Consider the following 14328-nt stretch of genomic DNA (forward strand, 5'->3'; position numbering starts at 1 on the left):
TTCCTTGTCAACAGGCAAAAAGAGTTGCATTTGCAGTGGCAGATCTGGGGGGGGGGGGGGGGCCAGGCCTATGCCCCCTCTTAATATTTTTTGTTAAATAAAAGAAATAAAAAGAAAAGATGGGGGAGCATGTGCCCCCTTTCAATTTTTTAAAGGCGCCTCCCCTTAATGGAATTCCTGGATCCGCCCCTGATTTGGGGGCCTTGAAGTCTCTCAGAGAATCGTGGAAGGAAGGGGTTAATAGAATGACACAAATGTGAAACATTGGTCTAGATTGTGGTAACGAAGCATACCGTCATCTGGGTCTCTCAAATTACACACCCATTGTGACAGGTCTATGGATTTATATCTAGAAGAATTATACAATTTCCTTTAGTATGTGAAATCTTACTAACTTTAAACATTCCTTGGATTAAAATGCACAAAAGCCTGCTTTAATAGTCAAGGACATCTATTTCTTCAGGCATTTTTAGTCTGAGTGCTAAAGCAATGCTACACACTGGCACTGGTCTGACAGTCTGTGAAAAGATGAAAATCACTGTTGGACCATTAAGTTTTTCAGGAATGGATCATTAAAAAAAAAAATAAAAAAACTGGGTACAGACAGACAAGTCAGACCAGTAGAAAAAATCGGTTACTGTGCAGCCCTGGCTAATGTCTGATTTGGGGCCTGACGTTGCTTTACCATCTACCCGATTTTTTTTTAATGGTTTTACCCTATTTTGAGGGTGCTGAATCCAAATTTGGTTGATGCAACTCTTGTATCCTTGATGGTCTTGAGATATTCAAGTTTTTTGATGTTCATTTTGGTGGCCATCCTCACTATCTCAAAAAAAAAAGGTACCTTTGGAAATGTTTACATCACAATATGCAAAGTGGTGAAACACATACATTGTACAATGGATCACCAAAAATCTAAGTTTGACAAGAAATGCAAAAAAAAAAAAAGTTATGACCAATCAAACACAGGAAAGTTAGTATCATCTTATCTTAGCATTTGATAATCACCCCCAAATGGTAACCTTTGCAATGTAGTATGAGACATCACATATCAAAAAATGTCTTTATGTTGGGATGCCTGTTTGATGCAATTTCAACGCCAACCAATAAAACAAAGCAAAAAAAGGGGTAACATTATTTGGTCAGATTTTGTAAGGATTTTTTTTTTTCACTGATCACTGGCTATCAGGCGTAAGCCCGGTAGTATAGATATGACGCCTGTCTAGCATTCATCAGGTCATGGGTTCAAATTCCACCCGAGTATGTATGGCCCAAGATTTTTATCACAAATGTGGCTACTGTATTACCAGTACTCAAAACACTGAATAATCAGTGTTTCTTTCTGTTGAAGATTTAATTTGTCAATCACTTGTTCTGTTTGTTGTTTGTTTGTTTGTTTGTTTGTTTGTTTGCTTGCTTGCTTGCTTGTTGTTGTTGTTGTTTGTCTGTTTGTTTGTTGTTGTTGGGTTGGTGTTTTTTTTTTTTTTTTGGGGGGGGGGGTCGTGTGTGTGAGGGTATTTTTTTTTCTCATTGAAATATCATCCCCAAGTGTAGTCAACCCCCACAAATCTGACCAAAGAAATAAGAGCTGGTATCACACTCTCACCTGTATAGCTTGAAGAGCAGGAAAGCCAGACCCAGAGCAACAAGCACGCTCAACACCACTATCAGAGCTATCAACTGTAGAAAACAACGTCAAAATAAAGAATAAAACAATATTATTGAATGAATCAACTGTACAAAGACTCTATCGGGAATTCTTCAAATACTCAACAATATACCAATTAACTCATGTCTACTCAAATTTTATGGATATCTTTACAACAATGCTTGTTCCTCTCAATCAGATATCTTCCCTATAATGAGGCTATTTTTGACACAACAACAACTTAAGTGTACAAACTGGATTCCAAGTATCTATATATGGGTCTAGGGCAATTACCCTAGATCCTTCCCCTGACCCTAACCCTAATCCTGAACCTAATCCTAAGCATAAACCCAGACTCCAACCCTAAACCTAACCATAACCCTAACCATTGCTCTAACCTTATCAGTAACGGGTGGGGGGAGGGGGAGTGCCTTGACATGATCTTAATGTACTGATTGTACAAGTGGCTGGAATAGCTTGACACTACATGCTGGTCCTGAAGGGGTTACAAAACCCCATGAATTTACATACATCAGAACATTGGTCAACACGAGGTATTTTCTTATCCACAATCAAATGAGCAGCAAAACTTTTCTTTCTTTTGTTCATGAAGAAAGAAACATGTACTCCACAAGTGACAGTGATTAAGCTAAGAAATATTGATGAACATATGACTGTAGAAGGTCAAATGCAGAATTTTCAAACAAGAAATGAATGTGATATACTGAGCATTTCCATCAGATATAATTTGTCCATGTAAACAGTGTTCGACCTCATTGTTCTGACTGTCAACATGTCGAGAGGAAGAGTAGAGTGTAAGTTACTGGATTAAAACTTTAAATTTAGCCACTTTTCATGCACACAACAGTTTTCGCATAATCAAAACTATATCAAGCACTCCAGTATCTGTGAGAAAAAACAGTTTTCTGACATGCTTAAGCTCACCAAATCTTTTTAAGAAAGCTACATCTGATACATCTTTTCTTTCTGTCCTGAAACAGGTACACATTTTGAGGATGGACTGATTTTGCTGTAACACACATTTCCCATAGACACCTGCCCAAGTATTCTCAGGACTAGTCTTCAACAGGCAATCTAGAGGCCACTGAAGCACATGCAACATTGGAAAAATAGGTATGGGTATGCCCAATAGTGTACGGTACTGGTAACAGGGCCCGGCGCAGTGTTTTCAAAAGTGTGGGGGCCCACTTCCGGGTTTCATGAGCTAACAAGCAAAAAAGAAAAAAAGAAAAAAGAAAAAAAAAAAAGGCTCATCTCATCCCTCGTCCACTTCCGGGTTTCTTCAGCTGACAAGCAAAAAAAAAAAAAAAAAAAAAAAAAAAAAAAAAAAAAAAAACAGGTCCTCAGCTCTTCTCTACTCGTCCACTTCTGGGTTTCCTCAGCTGACAAGCAAAAAAACCAAAAAAAAAAAAGGTCTTCAGAGAAAAAACATAACCTTACCGCCGCCATACTTCAAGATCCCTAGATCTATTTCTATTTTAGTGCCACTTACGTACTTCCAGGTTAAAAAAAGTGTGGGGGCCCAAAGTGATGACACCTTTATATGTATTCCTTTGTATGGTGCACAAAAAGTGTGGGGGCCTGAGCCCCCACGGCCCCAACGGCTGCACCCGCCATGGGTAATGTCTCGAAACAATTTTAACTTTAAGTTTTGCAAGACCTGTTATATTTCAAAGAAATCAAGTATTTCCAAACTCATTAACATTATTTAGACCTAAAACGTGGTAAAAGATTGTGCCTCTAAGCCATTTTAGTTCATCGCAAACTTATCCACATGGTAGAAGTAACAAACTCTTCTTCAGAGTATGCAAAGTGTGCACATGCCTGATGTGTGGCATTTCAAAGCAGGCTGAAGTGCTTACATTTATGGAAATTTGTCACAAAAAAATCTTGCTCCAGATGTAAATTGACAATGTTTATTCCATTCATAATGGCAAGCTTGTTTTCTCTAAAGATTTCACTACTGTAGACGCTCTATAGACCTTCTAGTAATGTAGTTCTAATCTACACTGTAGTGCACTACAGTTTTCAGTATGCAATACAATTTGTATTACAATTTACTTCTGAAAATGTGCTTTAGTTGAATTGCTTTCTACAAGGGGCTAGAAGATTGCATGCTTTTGTATTGTATCATCACCTAACTGCGACCAGGCCGTGTACAAGCAGTGCCCAGATAAAGGGATGAACTTACTGAACTTACTGAACTTACTGAACTTACTGAAGGGCCGCATCCGTCTTGGTAGTGTACCAATGTAGTGCGGCTAGGGTGAGGAGGGCTTTTCGCCCTTAGTAACCCATTGATAATCTTAATTCTGTTTTGAAGCTGTTTATTGATGTTGCGTGGACTGCTGCTGGGGGGAGATTGTTCCAGTCTTGAATTACCCTTTGACTGAACGTATATTTCCTGGCGTCAACTCTCATGTGTTGCTTCTGGATTTTGAGTTGGTGTCCTCTTGTGCTCTGGTGTGTTGCTAGTTGGAAGATCTCTGTTGGGTTGATTCTATCAATCTTGTTGAATATTCTGTAGGTTTGGATTAAGTCTGCTCTTTTGTGTCTGTCTTCTAGTGTAGTGAGGTGGAGTTTCTGGAGTCTTTCTTCGTACGGAAGGTGTCTTATGCTTGGGATGAGTTTGGTGGTTCTTCTACAGTATTGGTGGAGATGAGAATTGGGCTTAACTTTTTGTGAGATACCAAGAAAAAACTAATGAAATAGTACAATGCATACCATTCTTAGAGGAATGCATACCATTCCTAGAGGAATTCAAAGTTTATTTGATGAAAATCAGGTTTGGAATGACTGAAACATCCAAAAACAAAGTAAAACGAAGCAATTGTAAAAAAAAGAGAAAAAAGTGTGGGTCCCACACTCAATTAGAAATAGAATCGCTTTGTTCTGGGAATCTCAGCCGTTTCAAAGCCGATTTTAATCAAATAAACATTGAATTCCTCATTGAATTACATGCTCTTTCATATTTCATAAAAGGTTTCTCATTACCTCACCAAAAAAATTAGAAACCTTAAATTTGGTATCATCTAAAAAAGAGATACAAGCCCTTTTTAATATAATAATAATCATCACCCTTCTTCTTCTTCTTTTTTTTTTCCTTGTTCTTCTTCTTCAAAATACTCCTCGACGTTCCATCTGAAACCAAACGAAGAGGAAGGGGGAGTACGTGATGTTGCTCTAGCTGCTAGTTTGTAGCTTGAGTATTGCCAGTCTTGGTTACAGGAATAAATAGCAGCTTGCACTTCGGTTGCAGTTTAAAAGCGTCGTTGTTGACTGTGCTCTGAATGTCAGGTGGTACCGTACAGTAACTCGTGATCGTGTAAGTAATTTAATGATAATGTTGTCGAGCTGGGCATAGGCCATAATATGTCAGTCAGTATTCCATTCAAACCATGAACGATTCATGAGTATTAAACATTGTCGTCATAAGGTTGTACATTACGCTGCGTCATACGGGCGCCTTTTAATACATGTGTATAACTTATAATTATAACCGCGATGAGCAGCGGGTTTCTTGACTGTAATCTTGTGTCGCATGCCGCCGTGGTAAACAAACTGCGGTTACAAACATACATCATTGCCTACGTACGGGACTGAGCGAGGAACTGACCAGAGCAAGCCGACATGCAGTACAATTTACGAGGATTCGTATATTGGCAAAGAACATTTACGAATTAACTTTCAAATGCTACCTACCCATGTCTGCATTTCCATTTTTGATGCGTAACTTCAGTCATTGGAGTATCAGAAGATGTGTCTTTTCATGTTTTCGGCACTGTTTACAATGTGACGTTCAGTATGAACAAGATCAGGGATCGGCTCAGCTTTCCAGCATTATAAAAAAGTGCAGTCACATGATTATCATGCGATCAGCGATTGCAGCCTCGATCTATAGTTTCGATCTTCACATGCACAGGATGACCAGGGAGGTGGGAATAAAACTGGCAAGATAAAGCAGGGATCATCTCGGCAGTTGGTTGACCATAGAGCCTTCAAGCCTGGAGCACTCCCTACCCATCCGTCTATGGAGGATGATAATGAAGAGGAGAAGGAGGAGGAGGAGGAAGATGATGGTAATGATGGTGATGATGATGGAGATATATGGTAAGGGTGATGATGAGGAGGAGGAGGAAGAGAAGGAGGGAAAGATGATGGTAATGATGATAATGGAGGGTGATGATGATGATGATGAGGAGGACGATGATGATAAGGATGATGATGATGATGATGATGATGATGATGTCGATGATGATGATGATGAGGAGGAGGATGACGACGATGATGATGATGATCAATGATGGTGTTGATGATGATGACGGTGATGAGGATGGCGGTGATGATGATGGTGGTGATGAGAAGGATGAGGATGATGAGGATGATAATGATGATGATGATGATAGTTTTATACTTTATCCATATTCGAGCAGCAGTGAATACAGTCTGATAATTATGGTTCAGATGATGGTATTAATGATGATACCATTGTTCTGGTCATGCAAAGCAGGCAGTATTTAGAAAACATGAAGTGAAATCCATGATTGTTGGCACAGATGTCTCCCTGAATGATGATGCCCATGTTAACCTATATTCCTCATTAAAACTCATCGTCTAACTACAAACTAATGAATGAACATTTGAGAAAGGGAATAAAGTGACAAGCGTGATACTTGATGATGATTATAAATATAATGATATGTTTTCCTGCTAATCTCTTAAAATTGTCATTATTTTCAAAGGAATGACTTCAATATTTAGCACTGTGTGTGTGTATATATATATATATATATATATATATATATATATATATATATTATATATACATTATCGATTAAAACATTTTTTTTTAAAGTATGCTGTTTAAACTTTTTATAATGAATGTTTTGCTATTCTGGCTTCGTCACTATATTAGTTATGTCTGTAGGAAATTAAAAGAAATATATATTGTTGACGTTCTCCTGTATATAGATTTGTGAGATCTTATTCACAAATTCTTTGGACGTTCATCCAAACCTATAGCATTCCATGCATTTATTTCACAATATCAATTTAAAAAACACACATTGAACGGAAGGAAAGATTAATTCGAGTGGCCAAAACAACAACAACAACATACAATTAACAAACAAACAAACACAAACAAGTTCGCATGTAGCTGCTATATTTTCTGCGTTTGGGGGCCTTCCGATAAATATGGCTTTTGTTCAGTGATTTTCTTAACGACAAAGAGCATAATGAATGATCCCCCTAAAACAAAATAAACACACACACATATACATATATATATATATATATATATATATACACACACATAATGTGTGTGTATTATAAAAGGGCTTATGACAGAAGAAGATTTACGTATGCAATTTTGTGTAAGAAAACAAATTCAAACGAACAAAATCAAATCAAATCGGGATACTATTACATCCTAAGATTTGATTCTGTGTTTCTATATTCCATCCATATAATTGAAAAAGATTAAGTGTAGATGACCACAAAAAAAAGAATGCATTTTGTAAGAAAATCTACGCAAATAAACGACAGAAGAGGCATTTGAATATGACAGCAGAAAAGATTCATCACAACTATAGAGTAGCGAAACAAATAAACATTGATATACACACATACAGACACACACTCACACAAATGCGGAGAAGTTTGCACAAACTATCTAACAACAAATCAATTTTGATACCTCCTCCTGTCAATACACAATCTTATGGTTCTAGAGCTTTTCAGTCAGCATCACCTCAACTCTGGAACAGTTTACCTGAATGCTTGAAACAAATAGACTCAGTAGACAAATTTAAATCCATGTTAAAAACGTATTTGTTTATTGAGTGGTAGTATGACTGTGTCTCATGTCTTATGCAGTTTCTGAAACTGTACCTTCTTCCCTTTCTACTGTTTTCTTTTCCTCATAGCGCTTAGATACATTTTATGTAATAACGCGCTATATGAATGTTGTGAATTATTATTATTATTAAACTGTACACGTACTATTTGTAATTTTTTTTTGACATCCGATAAATAAGATTCTTAGTCGGCGACTTGAAATAATAAAGAAATGAATTAATGAGCTCATTTAAAAGAAAAGCAAATATTTGAATGGAAAACTAAACCTGAGGAAGATATAAAAACACTTATATGGAACAGCAATTTCAATTCATTAAAATAATTGAAAGCACAAATTGAATGATAACAAGTTCAAGTTGATTTTTTTTCCTCCATGCATCTCAACATATTCAATAACATTAACGCACAACGTATACATCCGTATAAGTAAATGAATATCAGCACAAGACTATATTTTGATATTTTGATGGGGATTGCAGAAATAGGCATTTTGATGAGACACATTGGAGGATGAAGGTGAGGCCACTAAAAAGCGAATCTTGTAGATTGTAGGTCCCATTTGTTACAATATACTATGTCCGTACACACACACATACGCACACACACACACACACACACTAACTCAAGAAAAATGTGTGAGCACCAAACCCAGTTCAATCTTAATCAATTAATCAAATTAAACATGGATATATACATAAATTCATATTGTTTTTTAGGTTTTGAAAAAGCTAAATAAAATTCAAAATCCAGCACAGACGAAAGCATGAACAAGATTTCAATTTCAAGTGCAAACAAGGACACTTTACGCTATAAATTAAAACAATATAATGAAAATCGGGACAGAGAATAGAAAGAAGAGAAGGAGAGAGGAAAACAGGTATAAGAATCATTCACAATGCACGGCAATATAGAAATTCTGATTATACTAATCCATAAAAAAATACTCAGACAGTTGTTTTATACGACTGTAACAATATCCGCTCCAGTTTACTGTTAATTACTAATAGACAAGATTTTTGAATTATTATTATCACTTAATGCATGCCAAAATCTTTACCGGTCATAATAAACGTATGATGTGCTTTTCAACAAGGACATCGCCAATGGTAAATGATTTTCTACGGATCGTCTGGTAGGGTATTTATGAATGGACAAATATTTATGAAACATTATGTTCTATGTATTTCACAATGATACATTTCATGAAGTAGTATGTCATGCTTGATCGTGTCAAAGGCTTTGGAGAAGACCAAGGAAATGCCTACCGTGCGTTAAGATCTATCGAGAGCAAGTACACTACAGTATTTCTTTTTGTACAAAGAGCATGGGGAGTACTATGTTATTCTCTGAAAAACCAAACTAGAACTTGGAATGAATATCGTTCTTTTTCATGAAGTAGGCTGTCCTTATTATCTTTTTTTAAATACTTTTTAGACACGTGAAAATGAAGATATTGATCGGTAATTGCTGACGCCTAATCTGTTACCTTTCTTAAACGGAGGAATAACCTTATATTTGCAATCTTTATTGCATCAGTGACATCGCTTTTAAATAAAGAAGAATTAAAGATATGAACTAATTATAGATCAATAATTCAATGATATTATACTCAATGATATCATTAAGAATACAATTATCAATGACATCATATTATCGAAAACTTTTATTTGGCCGATTTCAAACAACCTCAAAACTTTCACAATAATCATGTTTCAAGGAATAAAAAAAAAAAAGAATTAGGGCTGTTATAGAGGGACCTAAAATTAAACAAAGTGATTATTTGACATTGTTCGTAGAAGGATGTTTATCGACAAAAATTTTGCGTGGTTCTTACGTTGTTCTTACGTCTTTCCCACGGCCGTCTTTAATACGAAAAGAGGGTTTCAAACAAATTAGAATATGTGGAAAAACCTTAGACAAGACCATTGACCAGGCTACGAACTTACGAACGGTTTGAGAAGGGTCTACGAACTCTGGTATATCGTACAGCCTTTTTAAAGAAGATCTTATGAAATGGTCTAAAATCGTTCGTTTGTGACCTAGCCTTTGAGATGGTATTCTAGCTTTATTTTTGCGGAGTTCTTTCTCATGGTAGTCAATGGCTGTACTCGGCGACTGGGCAGGACCTGGCCCCGTTACGACGGGTCCATCGGAAGCTGGCAACGGTACTCCCTGCGTTGGATTGGAGGTGGCGGTGTAAGGAACCGTAAGGTACCTCTTCGCTGCCGTTCTGATGGGAAGACGACACAGACCCCATGACGGTAGAGTAGTTTGGAGGTGGTGGGTAGTAGGTCGCTGGTGCAGGCTGCGTAGGATAGGCAGTTGAACCTTGTACAGCAGTTCCGGCGGCGTAGGGATAATTTCCACCACTCACGGTGAAGGCCGTTACAGTTTTCTGTGTCCCAGCTTGCTTCCTCTTTGCCGACGCACACGCAACAATGATTATGACGAAGAATGTGACAATGAAGACCAACGCAATTACAACGATAATAGCTATCACCCACGTTTCAATACCACTGGAACCTGTAAAGTGACACAAAGTGGGGTTTTTTTTTCAGTCATATCGTTGCCTATTGGCAATAAAAAAAAAGAAAAACGTAACAGCTAGAAAGACAGGAAACATAAAACTCTCGTGAACACTGAGCAGATCCGAAACGTTTCACGCCTAGAATAAAAAAGAAACAAAAAACCTGTGTTGAACAATGTTTAGACTTACCATACACTTACGCATTTACGTTTTTATCTTTTAGTTTCATTATTGTGACTGAATAACAAACCTTAGGGCCTAACACTTCATTTTCAGATTAACGAACCGCTGGAAAAAACGAACATCACCCGCTGGTTTACATGGTTTATAAGCAATTCAAAGGAGTTCCAGAGCAGTTGAAAGTAAGTCTGGAAAGAAGGAATAACATTTTTTAGCACAGCAATGAAAGTTTGATCAAAATGAGATGAAAAAATAAGGACATTATGACAGTTTCAAACTTCCGCTAATTTTTTAAGGGAACATTTTTTTTAAAATCTTAGTCAATATGTATATGGAAAAAAGTAAAAAATGAAGTGACGGATATCACTTCTCCTTACTCCATGCCAAATAGTTTGTAGCTACATAAATCTGTGAAATTTCCAGTTTTTTCATGCAAGCCAAGTTTAATTCGCCCCAGTCTCGAATACTGATAGGCCTATATTGAACTGATCATTGTTCTAAAGCTATTCAACCAGGAATACCATCATATTTTACACCTCAATCAAAGAAACATCTATTTTTCCCCATTCTTTATTTTGTGTGTACACAATCAATTAAAATTATCGTCAGGTGATGACATCATCAGTTCACTCATTTGCATATTGAATAATGCCAGCTATACGAGGACTGTTCTTCAGAACTTAGCGCAATTTCTCAATTTCGTAACATCCCAAATTTCATTCAATTTTGATCAAATCATTATGATCATTGTACTGGTAAGATTTTACTCTTTCCTGTAAGATTAACCTATTATTGGATTAGAATCTAACACACTATATGTAATAATAACAACAAGCAAATTACCCGGGGCTGTGGCGCTGCACTTCACTCCAACGTCTTCAACGTGCGTACAATCATTCTCCTTCCATGACCGATGAGAACACTCGGCCAACCTGCTCTCGTCCCCCAGGCAATCGACGTCGTCGAGGTGGACGGGGTCGTCACCGCTGCCGAAGTAATAGTCATGATCGACGACGTCGGGGAAGCCGAGCTGACGACAGACTACTTCGGCGTTGGAAAGATCCCACAGGTCGTTGCACACCGTCCCCCACTCGTTGTCGTAGTAGATCTCCACGCGACCTTCCAAGGAAGGCGATCCATCGGCCAATCGGACGCTTCCCTCGTCACCTGTTTAATACCGATTCGGAAAGCAGATTCACAGTTAATGGTCTGCAATGACCTTTGAACCATAAACCTTTTCAAGACACGGATTGAGGACCTACAGCCTTTGGAAACAGCACTGGCGTGAGTAAGGAAAATATTTCATACCGTCTCGAAATTTTTAGTCATGTGTATAACTTATGTTATATTGTATTTTCCTAACAAACTCTTGGAATCTATTGCATCATTTTAACAACATTTCACATGATCAGTATCTGTAATGCAATTACATAGCATATAATCAGATACTGCTCTCTCCCTGTGGGGGGGGGGGGAGGGGGGCTGCAGAGTTCTAATTTGATATTCATCGCATAATAATTGTGAAGGGTATTTTTTTTTTTACTTTGAAGTTAAGTTTATTATCATGTTGTGTAATGAATACCATATGCATTGTTGTTACGTTCATAACAACCTCTTGTCAGTTTCTGTTTCTTCATGTTCTCTGTGGAAGAATGCTCATATATTTTTTCTCTATGAGGTTTTTCTTTACTTCTGTTGTTTTTGTATACATAATATACTGTTATGTTTCTCTATTTACTTTTGTTGCATGCATGCACTTGCAAAATAACGGCCACTGTCTGTAAGCAAGTCCTTTTTTTCATTGTGCTGAAATGAAATGAAAATGAAAATGAATTTATCATGACTTCAATTGATATAAACTTGTATGAGAAATGATGGATGGGGCCTGTAGGCTACTTTTTGATAGATTTTGTTTATTACCATAGAGCCCGCCGAAGCACTGGACTGCCGCAGTGGCGTCTACTGAACATGCGATCACTTGCGCATTGGTGTAGCTACAGTCGATGAGTTCATCCTCAAGCCCGTGGCATATGACGGAGGTGAAAAGTACCGGTAGCCCCGGCGCAGAACCGTAGTCGTCATAGGTGACGTATCCCTCATCAAACCCAAGTTGACGGCACACAACTTGCGCGTCCGTGTTGCCCCACAGTAAATCTGGGCACACGGTCCCCCACTGACCGCCCGAGAAGATTTCGACCCGGCCTTCCCTAGGTTTCGAACCTCCTGACAGACGCACCTCTCCCTCGAATGCTGCCGGGAAGGGTTGAAAATAGATACGTGAGGGTTGAGTTTAAACCGGGGAGTCCCAGACACCATATCTGTCTGGTTTGGAGTTGTATATCTCCAGGTAATGATTTTTACTGTGCACTGTTAGTACTCAGTCATGTGCAATAAGTAGTTCAAGGGATGGTATAGTTTTGGTTGAGATGGAACTTATGGTTTCCAACTATTTTGTAAGATAAGGAGAAACCACATATTATGAAACATAAAAAACACACAATTCTAAGAGGAATTCAAAGTTTATAAGATGGAACATCGTTTTGAAATGGCTGAAATGCGAAAAACAAATTTAAAGGACCCTTAGTCCAATAAAAGGTGGGACCAATCTTTAATAAGGATCACTTTGTTTTACTTTGTTTTTAAATATCTCAGCCATTTCAAAACTGCTTTTCATCAAATAAACTTTGAATCCCTTTAAGAATAGTATGCTCTGACATGTAACATTTCATGGTTTCTTATCTCACAAAAAATTAAAGGCTCAATCTTCATCTCAACCAATACCCTACCATCCCTTTAACAAACAGCTAGCTCTTTTTTTTTTTCCTTCTACGGCTCCTTCATATTTTCTTTTTATTAAAACATGGGAATTGCTTCATTTCAAACTGCTGAACTTACATACAATGCATTGTGAAAGGGTTAAGTCTTGATTTTGATACTTTACCAGTTTCTTTCAAGATCTTTCTTAAATATAAAAATATAATATTTTCTACCTCGTTATCAAACATTTTAGTGTACTCACCTTCAAGTGACGCCGGCATCTTCGGCATGGATGCAGTCGTGATAGTACCAGCTAATAAATTGGCAGTCACTCAGCTGCTGCTCGCTGCCCGTGCAGGCCACGTCGTCCAGCCATATTCGCTGCGCATCGTTTCCCTTCCCGAAGTAGGCCGACTGTCGGACGTCCCACGCTTCTTGGTAGCCGAGTTGCCGGCACACCACGGCTGCATCGTTCATATCCCAACCGTCGTCACGCACGGTGCCCCATTCCCCGTCGTGGTAAATCTCTACGCGCCCTTCACGGGCCAACCTGCCACCTACGAGCCGAACTTCTCCTTCTGCACAAGAGATGATTTCAGACCATTTTACGCTTGTCTAATACTTTACTTTATGAGCTTCAATGTGGAAACTTATCTATGAGCTCAGCGACGGGAACGCTTAAATTTGTGTGATCCCTTGTGGCAACGATTTCCTGATAAATGCTGTTTGATATGAGATCCCATGTGGAGAAACTTTCATGAGCTCTTGTGTGGAAACACTTATTTTTATAAATTATGAGCTCCCCTGCGAGACAATGAAGCTCCTATACGCAGATACACAAACATGTACAATGTATATAGACCTACAAGTAGTTCAGTTCAGTTCAGTTCAGTTTTTATTTCTGCATTTCAAAATCAATACAAATCAACAAATCAACAAAATACTTACATAGTCATTTACACAGCTAATATTCGTAACGTTTGGATCTTACATACATTTTCTTTTTTTTTTCAAGAACGAATATCATATATGAAAGGAAGCAATAGGAAATGATAAAAATGAAATGCAGGGGACCATCATCATAAGCTAAGCTTGACGAGAAAGATGGCCCCATGACGAGGAAGATGGCCCCATAATATAGCTTGATTTTTTTTTTTTTTTTATAATACAGCACGCTTCCGTTATAACGAACACCGTTTTATATAACGAAATTACGGTTACAACGAAATAAAAAATCAGGCCCAACATCATTCGCTCTACTTTTTTTTATTGTTTAGTTGTTCGCTTATAACGAAAGAAAACTGCCGGTCTCGAGGACTTCGTTCAATATAGCCAT

General features: G+C 37.8%; 1 protein-coding gene across 1 annotated transcript in view; it reads right to left on the reverse strand.

Moving 5' to 3' along the window:
- LOC139742959 (slowpoke-binding protein-like) overlaps positions 1-5472 on the reverse strand; it is a 28086-nt gene extending 22614 nt beyond the window's left edge. Inside the window, exons 1-2 of the mRNA XM_071653466.1 lie at positions 5372-5472; positions 1607-1680 (exon numbers count right to left, since the gene is read on the reverse strand). Coding sequence (XP_071509567.1) covers positions 1607-1680; positions 5372-5389 — 92 coding nt within the window. The 5' untranslated portion in view covers positions 5390-5472. The remainder of the gene's footprint in view (positions 1-1606; positions 1681-5371) is intronic.
- Between the last annotated feature and the right edge of the window lie 8856 nt (positions 5473-14328).

This window comes from Diadema antillarum, unplaced genomic scaffold (assembly GCF_040938485.1).
Source record: "Diadema antillarum isolate AM-2024a unplaced genomic scaffold, OU_Dant_1.0 seq00001039_RagTag, whole genome shotgun sequence".
In the NCBI taxonomy this organism is placed as follows: Eukaryota; Metazoa; Echinodermata; class Echinoidea; order Diadematoida; family Diadematidae; genus Diadema; species Diadema antillarum.